Genomic DNA, 10,885 nt, shown 5'->3' with positions numbered 1-10,885 from the left:
GAAGCCGCGCGGCGGCCGCAGGACGTCCGGAGCGGGGGTGGCGCCGGCGGGCGGGGGGTGCCAGGGCTGCGGCCAGGGCCCACCCCGAGGGCGGGGCCGGGGGCCGTGCGCTTCCCTCAGCGCCGGGCCCGGAACGTGGCGCCGCGGGCCGGGCGGGACCGGGCCGGCGGGGCGGGGGCGCGGCGGCGGCCCCCTGAAGAGAAGGAGGCGGAGCCAGAGCGTGATGGAGCAACAGGCACCGCCGCCCGCCCCGCCGGGGGCCGTAGCGGGGGGCCGGGCTCGGCGGCGGCGGGAGAGGGACGCGGAGCCTCCGCGGGTGAGCCGACTGCAGGCGGGCGGCGTGTGCTGCTAGCGGCGGCGGGAGCGGCCCCCGGCCGGGCAGGCGGGAGGGAGCCGCCCGGGGCGCGGAGGGAAGTTGCGGACGGGCCGCTGTCCTGGCCCGGGCCGGGAGCCGGCGGCGCGGGCGCAGGCCCTGCCGCTGCCGGCGGCGGGGTAAGGTGAGGGGCAGGCCAGCGCGGGGCAGCTCCCCGGCCGGCCGCCGGCGTGCGGGGGAAGCGGCGGGTGTCCGGCGGGGCCGCCAGGCCTCGGGTGCAGCCGCAGCCGCCTGGCCGGGCGCTCGGCTCCTTCCCCCTGGGCTTTCCGACGGGCCGGGAGCCCCGCCGCCTTCCCCCTGCCCCCGCGGGCTCGGGTCCTCCGCCCGGCCCCAGGCCCGCGGGCTCAGCACGGCGTTGCGGCGGGGAGCGCCACCAGCCCGGGCCGGGCAGCGCGGAGCGGCCGCCCGTGTGCGGGTGTTCCAGGTGCGAGTTTCCTCCTCCCGTTAGCTGCAGTGAGCACCCTCGTGCCAGAGCGCGGGTGTCTGCGGGAGGGTTCTGTTCTCTGGGCTCCCCGACGGGCAGGAACCCGGGGTTTCCTCCTCCTCGGAACGTCGGAACTGCCTTGGTATGCGTGTCCAGGTGCTTTGAGCCCTGCAGGGTTTAGTGCTGCGCTGCAGCCGATGGTGCAGACACGCGTTCTCAAGCAGACCTGCTGCCGGCCGGTGGAAAAGTTGTCAGTAACTTGGCTGGAAGAGCTTTTGTTACTAACGCAGTTCGGAGTCTGGAGGCTGGATTAAGTCAGTGCATCTTGGTTGACAGCGAGCGTCATTTAAGGCGGTTCTGTTTGTTTGCTGTAATCTGGATTGAGATTAAGGGTGGGATGTGTTACCACTCTCGGCAGTCCCTACGCCTGTAGTTTAATGTTGCAGCCATAGGGATATCCCTGGTTGTCCCCCGTAAAGGGATAGTTGAAATGGCTGGGGTGTCTATGCCTTCTTGCCCTTCTTCTGCTTCTTTCCCTGGAGCTGTTCATTGTTTACTTGTGGATGTCTTTAATTTTTCTTGGAGGCTTGCACGATGTTAGACAATATCATTCCTCTTGTGCTTTCTTCTGGTGTTGAGCGAAAGCTCTTCAGGTGCTAATGAAACCCTTTGAAGAGAGTTTTTGGATGGATGAGTGGGTGTGCCTTCAAATATTGGAAGATTTCTGTCAGCACTAGGGCTGGAATTCTTTCCTTTTTGGGGGGAGGGGGAGGTTGTCTGTGTTTTGAAGTCCTAAATCATACTAGTATATAAGATTACTGACTATTATTAGTCATAACATCAGTAATTGTTATTATTACTCATACTCTACTATCCTAATCTTAAAGAGGTGCAAGCCACTGCTGCAACAGCATCAGTCTGTGTATATATTTCTGCTGGATATTGATTGAGTCTTGTTTCGTGTCTCTTCATGGCTGTGTTATCCCCTCTTAACAGAGGCTGAAAGCCTCTTGTTGCCCCTTGTGTGTCCTGGCTACCTGTTTCTTCTCCTCCTGCGGGGCAGGTCACTGGAGATGGGGCTGCAGGGGTGCAGTGCCCGCTACCTGTGTGTCAGTGGGTGCTGCTGTCACATTGTGCTGCCAGACCTGTGCTCCCTTCATTCTTGTCATGTTAGGTTTCTCTGTGTCCAACAGTTGTCCCACAACAGTTGAGTGGTTTGTGGCAGACAACAAAATCCAGGGAGCACACACACTTGCTGCCTGACAGGTCTTCCTGAAGGGACCTTCCTCTTCAGACCTGGCGTTTGCTGTGTTAGTGATTTGTCAGTCTGTTGTCACCACGTCTGTCTGCCTGTGCCTAACTGAAGGTACAGAGGAAAAGGTCAGATTCCTTACTGATGATTTAGAATTTTAATTATTATTCACAACAACCAAATTTAAGATTCTGTGCTTCCTTTAGCTTATACTAGATCTTTCTTTTACAGTTATGTTAGATCTGTTGGATGACTGTGGGAGCAAACGACTCATTAGACTAACGGTATCATAGAATAGTTAGGGTTGGAAAGGATTTTAAGATTATCTAGTTCCAACCCTCCAGCCATGGGGAGTCAACTTCTATTTCTTCTCTGTGGCTCAGTGTTATACTGACCACCTCCTAATAAGAAAATGAGATCCTTTCTGCTTTAATTTCTCATTCTTTGTCTCAGTTTTTCTGTACTGTGTTTTCACTCCGTTTCTCCTGTTCCTTAAGAATTTCAACTCTTTTCATATATTCCTTTGAAATGACTGACAATAACATGCTGTTTTCTTGGTGCTGAGGGACTCTTCCTGATCTCTAAGTTTATTCAGCCTGGATGAGGGAAGACTCTGGGGAGACGTTAGAGCAGCTCCAGTGCCTAAAGGGGCTACAAGAAACCTGGAGAGGGGCTTTGGACAAGGGCCTGTAGGGACGGGACAAGGGGAATGGCTTTAACCTGCCAGAGAGGAGATTGAGGTGAGCTCTTAGGCAGAAGCTCTTCCCTGTGAGGATGGTGAGGCCCTGGCATAGATTGGCCAGAGAAGTTTGCATTACATACGTGATCCAAATAGTATTTTGCAGTGTGTTTGCAGTGTAATCACGTTTGTTTCTCAATGGTGTTTAAAAATAACATTTGTACAACTGAATTTTTTATGGTTTTGGAGTATTTACTTGAAAACAGAATTTTGTTTCTGAGCTGAAGTCTTTTGCAGAAGTGTGAGGGCATAATTTGGTCTGTGTAACCTTTACTTTTGAAAATTATGTATGAACCGAAAAGTGTTGTTTAAATTTAGCTATGAATTGCATAGTTGTTGTCATAATTTTTAGCAACATGTAGCATAGCTCAAATTATAGAGGCTCTAACTGATGCTACAATTGCAGATCTCTCCAAGCTCAGCACTGGGAGCTCAGAGTGGCTTCTCAGGTTTAGAAAATTCTTTAGAAAAGACACCTTTTTCTTTAGCAAATCAGTTTTCTTCCTAGTGATAAGTTCATATTTGAAATACTTTTGTCTCTAATTGCAATGAAGAACTAAAGAAGTAAAATATTTGCAGAGCGTATATTCCGTTAGGATTTTTACTGAAATATGGTGGTTTGTGTTTTTTTGCCCCCCTTTTTAATACAGTAGTGCTGGAAGTGATGGATTTATGTTCAAGGTATTTATTCTTTTTTATTTACTTATGCTTTTACATGAGTTATAGCTTTTTGTGATAGAAAAATTAGATTTCCATGAGCATTAAAAATACCTTCTAGAATTTTCTTTTAAAAATTTGGAAGTTTGACTTTCAAATTTTCTGCTCTTTCAGTGTGTATGGGCCTTATGTATTTTATTTGCTGAATGTTCTGTTTCTCTAGAAGATTAAGTTTAGCAAGTTTGATCTTGGAAGATAAATATACTTGTCATGTTAGATTTCTCTGTGTCCAACTCACTGTTTGCTTTGGGAGGTTGGGAGTTTGTCTGTTCTTCAAAAGAAAAAAAGTCTGAAGAAAATTGTGTGTTTTAAACACTCCTTGGATGGTCAGTAGCGTTGTCTTGAGCACCTTCTGCAAAAGGAGGTGCTGCTTTCATCAGTGAAGGGAATTAAGTGCTGAGTCTAATTTGAAGTAGATCTTGTGGGAGTTTCTGTTGAGAGTGACCTCTGCTCCAGAAGCTGGTTTCTGGTGCTATGTGCTGGTTTGGAGAAGTGATGCTGAGGAGCTTGTGCTGTCCTCTTCTTTATCAGAAATGCGTGATCTCCTACCTTTAACTGTCTGCTAGATCCTCTTCTGCATTTCATTAAAACTTTTTTTGTTCCTCTGCACTGAAGAACCTCTGTTTCTTCTCTAGATTTGATTTGGTACATATAAGTGCCTTCTGTAACAAAGCATTGGGCACCCTACGTATGTGCATTGCTGTCGCCTTCCTCTCTATTAGTAGAAGAGCAGTTGTGACAGGGAAGCAGGGATGGCTTTTTAGTGAGTACTTCTTGAGTGCTGGTGCCATCATAATGCTCTTTTTTTATTTGTGGATGAGTGACTCAGTTTTGTTCTGTGTCTCTTTCTTTTACCTAGTGATGTTTTACTGCTTTATGTACTTCTCATGACTGCAGGAATTAAATAATAACATATTCCAAAAATTACCATCACAGTTTTCTTTAAAATAGTGTTTTGTTTTTTTTTTTGGGAGGGTGTGTTGGTTGAGTTTTTGTTTTCCTCTTTTTCATGATATTATTGAGCTTCACAGGATATTAGAGGCAGAAACCGCTTTACTTGGCCTGAGAGGATGTCTCCTCATGGATTCTCTTCCTTGTTACAGACTCACAGTATGATTCTGGGAGGATCGTTAACAGCTTTGTGTTTCTGTTTGTTCCTCCATAATAAACAGAAAAGGCAGCTTTGTTTGACTTGTACATTCTTGGGACTTGCCAGTGCTCCTGGAGATTGTGCCTGATGAGATGTGCCCTTGAACAAACAAAATATGTAGTTTAGAATCTTGCCTCAGTCCTAACTGTGGAAGATGTCAAAAGAGAAGATACCTGTATCTTAGTATGTTCTGTTCCTTCTGATAGACTGGTTTGGTCCTTGCGGTCAGTTAAGTGTATCGTGCAACTATTATCCATGTTAGCTGTGCCAGAAATCTGAATTGTTGTGCCTGACCTACCTGAATCAAAATAAGCTGAATTTGCACTGCAGGAGTTTATTTTGCTCATGAAAATCTTAGGTTTATAAGAACTGTAGCAGGAAGCTATTGAAGCGAAGAACATAGCGGGATTCCAAAATGTTTCTCTAAATGTATATAGATTAAAGCAACTTCTGTTGCTGTTACAGCTGACAACTTTGAAAAGGGTGGCCCTTGACACTGTGGGTGGGTGAGTGTATGTTCATCGGGCTGTTTGCTGGTTTGCTAACCTGATTTCCAAGGATCATGATTGGGATGATCTCTGACATATGCAGTATTGCTGGAGTCCTTGCACTGGCTCTGACATTCACCCTGTGTTTGAGCTCTAATACCTTTATTAGTTTATGATCGTTCGTTTCCTCAGATCCTTCTGAAAACCGATGTATGAGAGTTCTTCAGGCTCTTAGCCCGGCCTTGCTTTGGGTGCTGCTGAAAGTTCAGCTGCTTTCAGAAATTTTTTACATGTTTGAATTCCTTTCAGGCCCCAGGTAAAGGTTATGTATCTTTTTTTTTTTTATTTTTTGAGCAGAATATTGCTCAGGTTAAAATATTCCACACTCCTTATGTACAATAAGCATTTCTGTAAGACCTCGCTGGATTTTCTTGCCTGTAGGTACTCTGACGTGTTGGTTTTAGGTGTGTAAAACCAAGTTTCCACTGCTGTGGTAATTTCCAGAAACAAAGCTACTGTGGAAATAAGAGTGTGAAAATTTGTTAGCTGCTTTCACTTTAATGGTTGGAAAATAGACACAGTAGTGTTTACGTTTGCCCACAGAGAAGAATCTTACACAATGACAGTGTGTTTGCAGGAGGAGGCAGAAACGTAAGTTCTTGGAATTAAAGATCCTGCTGAAACTACAGTGGAAAAAGGGAGGTGATGGTGAATGAAAATGCGAGAAGAATGGCATTTCCTTTGGCTTCTTTTATTTTCCTACAGCAGTCAACTCTACATGTAAATCACAGTATCTCGGTTACCTGTGCTCTCCCTGGCACTGGAGACGCACCAGTGTTTTGAAAGAACAAAGTGTTTGGGTTGGTCTCCTGTAGACAGGACAAGAAACAGGACAGTTACTGTTACAAAGGAGATCTGGGGTGCATATTAGGAAATACTTTAATGATGAAAATCACGAGGCAGCGTAATGACATTGCCTGAGTAAAACATGGAGTCTCCTTCGGTAAAGTAGTTTAGAAACAGTTTGGATAAACACCTGTCAGAAAAAATTGGGTGTAGTCATAAGGAAGAGATCAGTAGTCTCTAATTTGATGCTTTTCTATTGTTGTTGTTTGACTTAAGGAGGAAAAAAAAAGTCTATAGTCCATTCGATGCTTGAGACAGGATGTCAGTGCGCAATGTGCTTCCCTTTCCACCTAAAAATACGCCTCGGCTTGCTCTGGTAATGTATTTAAGCCTTGCAGTTGTTGTCTTGCGGTAACAGTATATGATATTCTTAACCTCTTTTGGTCTGCAGGACTGAAAACAGAGGACTTCAGTCTGAACTATAGTAGTCAAAACCTTTAGTGAATATTTCTGAGTATTTTGCATGTTACCTGTCATCAAATAGTATTTTACGGCAGAATTCACAACTGGCTGGTACTCAGAGTTGTACAAAGATATCGCTGCTGTTTTGAGGGTCCTTGGGAGAGAGTAGGGTTAAATGAGGAGAACGGGTGTAGCAGAATCCATGGAGCTAGGACTTTCTACAGCTCACTTTGAATAATGATCTTTATAATTACAAGGCTTAAACCTGGTTTTCTTTGTTATTTTGTATTGTCTGAAGTTGATGCACTGGGAAGGTGGCTCTGCCAACGGTGACTGCTCTGCTGCTAAAATCAGTTGTGTGCCCCACACATTTCTGGGAGTGTACCCAGTTCCAAAGACTCAGCCTTTCCTTCACGTTTACAAACAGTCTGCAGCCTGCAGGCAGCTAGATATAGGGGTTTATGAGTAGATGTACCAGTGAAAGTTCTTTGGTTTGAGGAGAATTTTTGCATTCTTCCACTGTCTGTGCATGCATGTGCTTCTGTGTGATTGATGTATCAAACTTCAGGTGAAATGAACTTCTTTACCTGGCGACTCTGCTTCATGGCATAGAATCAAATAGTATGGCTGAGGAGGAAAAACTTGTGAATATGTGCAGTGCAGATATTAAAATATACTACAACTAGCATTATGCCTGATGAGGCAATAAGTCTTCTAGCAGGCATCCTTCATAGGGAATGATATGTTTTGTAAGGGCCTTTTCTGTTACTTCTGTACCCCCCAAAAGTCAATAGATAAACATTTACTTTTTTAAGACTCTTGAGTCTGAATTGCTGATTTGTTCTGCACTGATGCTCGGGGCATTAATTGCTGCTGTAGATTTTCTAATATTCTGAGGGTTATTTTCCTTCTTTGAGTAGCATTTCTTAACACTAACATATAATTCCTGTTCCCTTCCCCACCCAGATTTCTTTCTTTGGATCGAAATCTTTTGGAAGAAAAAGTCCTGACAGTTCCATGTTGAGCAAAGCTGAGTTTGTTGAGAAAGTTCGCCAGAGCAACCAGGCGTGCCACGATGGTGACTTCCACACAGCAATTGTGCTGTACAACGAGGCTCTGGGAGCTGACCCTCAGAACTGCATTCTCTACAGCAATCGCTCGGCAGCCTACATGAAAATCCAACAGTATGACAAGGCCCTAGATGATGCGATCAAAGCGCGGCTTCTAAACCCCAAGTGGCCAAAGGTAAGAAAGTGCATTTGTCTTCTGGGGAAAGAGTAACTCATCTGGGATTATTATTCACATACGTAGCACCTTGTGCAAACAAGTGCATATATTTCTGTGTTAAAGCCTTGTTTTGTTTTGTTTTGGTTTTTTTGCTGAAAGTTCCAGATTGTGTTTGAAAGTTGTTTGACTTGAATTTCCTGTTGGGTATTAAACTTTTTTCTGTGTAAACATACTTTCCCCCAATGGGGGTATGGTACTATTTTAAACCAGCATGGTTTCTGGATTGTGAAGACCAGACATCTCTTCATGTCAAACCCACTCAGCATTCAGCAGCATCCAGGAACATTTTGTTGCAAGACCTCAGGTAGCATGGGGATTCTTATTAGTAATGGAGCAATAAGGCCTTTCACAGGCATGTTCAAAGAGTGTTTATGTGTAGTGTATTCTGGATATACATTTGAAAAAATGTGTATCGGCATTCTTAGTAAGATCTGACTCTGCAAGGAAACATTTTGTAAAGAGCAAATGGTGTTGGTTGCTTGTTCCTTCTGGGGCTGTTTCCCACTGGCTGTAGTGGGTTACTTCAGTAGCTGATTGACCCTTGGCTCACCCAGGGCCAGCCCTTTGCAGCAAAAGTACTGTACATCTACAATTGATATTCAGGGAAATCATGCTTCTACCCCGCCTCTGGCAACACCAAAACACAATAAGGCTGAATTTTAGACATTTTCTACAAAAGTTGAAATGTTAAAACATGTCTTTGTGGCATCTATTTGATCTGAAGTGAAAAACGTTTATAGTAACTGCTGTTGTTATCAGGTTGTGCTGTAAAATGGTATAGACTTTATTTATTGTCCATGCTGGTCTGGAGGCAGTTTGTTAGATGGCTTGTGTATTGCATCCACTACTTTTTCCTTCTGTTCCTGCCCAGAGCTGGCTGATTGTATCTGTTTAGCCTTTTCCATGGCCATTGGCCAGTGAATATCCCACAGGTCCACTGCCAGGTGAACCTGAAACTTGGTCCGTCCCTCATGATAGAGCTGTGAAATGGATTTGCCTCTCACTGCCCAGCTGTTGGAATGTGAGTGTTCCCACACTGGGCACCAGTGAGTTGCTTTCTGTTTTGGAGCCCCCAGTTCATGGCTTTGAAACCAAGCTCTTAGCAGAGTTGAGGAATAAATCATATGAATGCAAGCATTTAGAATTGTTGGGTTTAATGCTAATGAGTTTGCAAGTGATACATGATCACATACATGCTAGAAGCAGCTAATTTAACTTTCAGAGATTGTAATGAGATGTAATGTGAATCATCAGATCATCCCACATCATTTTACTGTAGAGGCTCAGTCATGTTCTCTAGGATAAGTAGGTGTGTTGCAAGTCTGATCTGCAGTGAGATCTTTTATTGTCAAGGCTTTCATTAGCTGGATCACTAACGTGTTGAACAGGAAGTGGTTTGCAGAGGTCAGAGTTTGATGGCACTATCTGCCTTCATGGGCACAGTTATGATAGAGGTCTCATAAAAATGGCTTGGCAGGGATTGTGTCCTGGCTCTTAAAAAGGAGCCATCATGCTACTACAGTAATTGAGATAATGAAAACCCACAGTTGAATGGATTACTTTTTTTTTTTTTTATCCTCTGTGTGTTCATTCCATCTGGAATTCAGATTTTGACACTTTTTTACGTAGTACTTCCCTTTTGCTTTGAATCGTTGTTTCCACAAAAATAATCTGCAGTGACTTAGGTTTTAGAAGAAAATGAAAGATTTTGCCAAGCTCTGTTTGTCGTTAATCTGGCTGCTCCACAGTGAGGGTGCCTGTTGGCTTAAGACATCTGTATCTACAAATAAAGGCCAGTCGCTGCCACTACATCTTCATTGTGTCTGTTGAATTTGCGCTGGTTTGGTGAGCCCTGGTTGCTTTAGTTGCTGGATCTGACTGAAGTCTGTAATGCTTCCCTGTTTAAAAATAATTCATGTTAATTCTGTTTCCGTAAAATGTCAGCAAGGGCAAAGAAAGCGATGGGTGTTCAAATGTTCCAGATACCAAATTACAAGTGCAGGCCTGTTAACTTTGAAACCCACACCTATTAGCTAAGCTCTACTAATTTTTGGAGCTGTTAACAGAATGAAATTCTTCCTGCTTTCAGCATACCAGCTATAGCAACTGCCCTAGTTGCTATAGGTTAATGTAAGTCAGTGCATAAAAGGAATGCTAATACTCGTTCACTGTTTTACCACTATGAGATGGCTGTTTATCTGCTTGAGGGAATGATGAATTCTGCATCCCTCTGGACTGAACTGTGCTTTACAGGGATTTTTTGGCATTTCCATGGAGCAGTGATAGAAAGCAGCCCTGCAGCAGAGGCATTTTGGTGCTTGCAATAGCTGGAGTTCTTGGGCTACTCTTCTTTCTTTATGGAAATGCACAGAGTCATCTTTGTTTCTTTATTTACTTAGTTGAAGGACACAAATATAAATGAGTTTTCTGACTGAACTGGAAAACGAATTTTGGACAGATGAGGCAGAGGTGAAGTTAGACACTGTCCTGGCTACTGGGTATGTTTTTTGTCTCTGCATTTTCCGGACAGATAAATAGGGTGGTCACTCACCCCCTGACTCCTTTGTGAAGTGCCAGCCCTCTCTTAGGGTGGTAAGGAGGAATGATGGGTAGCTTTGGTGTGCTCCTCAACTATTTCTAAATACTAGGAGCTGTGCTGATCTGACAGACATGCTTTGGAAATCACAGCAGAGGTGGGAAATCCTAGAACAGGAGCAGCTTAAGTTTGTGTGGTATATTTTCCTCATTTTCAACATTTATGTCTTCTAAAATGTATTTTTATCACACAGTTCTAATTTTAGCTAGAGCAAGGGAAGTCGTACTTTAGGGACAAAGTGATTAGTCTGATGTTTTTGAACACAGAAATTTCAGGTTGGACTGGATATCTAATATCAGAAAATATGCAGTGGTGTTTGTAAACTTACTCCAGGTCTGAATGGTTGTTGGTTAGTGAGGCTTGGTTTGAAGAGCTTTCCCTACATAGTACATGGACTTTTTAATTTATTTTTGTGTGTGTTTGCAGCTTGTCAGCATGGGGCAGCAGGAGGGCACTGTCAGAAGTGGAACACTTACAGTGCATGTTTCAATATCAAAGCTGCTTTATAGTTTGTTTTATTTTTTTAATAATTGTTTGTTTTTTATTGATAG

At 44.3% G+C, this 10,885-nt stretch overlaps 1 protein-coding gene across 1 annotated transcript in view; it reads left to right on the top strand.

Annotated features, from left to right (window-relative positions):
• The first annotated feature begins 157 nt into the window (after positions 1–157).
• TTC28 (tetratricopeptide repeat domain 28) overlaps positions 158–10,885 on the top strand; it is a 121,840-nt gene continuing 111,112 nt past the window's right edge. The window contains exons 1-2 of the mRNA XM_065693071.1: positions 158–316; positions 7,418–7,696. Coding sequence (XP_065549143.1) covers positions 224–316; positions 7,418–7,696 — 372 coding nt within the window. The 5' untranslated portion in view covers positions 158–223. The remainder of the gene's footprint in view (positions 317–7,417; positions 7,697–10,885) is intronic.

The sequence above is a fragment of the Lathamus discolor genome, chromosome 12 (assembly GCF_037157495.1).
Source record: "Lathamus discolor isolate bLatDis1 chromosome 12, bLatDis1.hap1, whole genome shotgun sequence".
NCBI classification, from domain to species: domain Eukaryota; kingdom Metazoa; phylum Chordata; class Aves; order Psittaciformes; family Psittacidae; genus Lathamus; species Lathamus discolor.
Note: the sequence above shows the minus strand (reverse complement) of the source record. Positions and strands in the feature narration are given on the sequence as shown.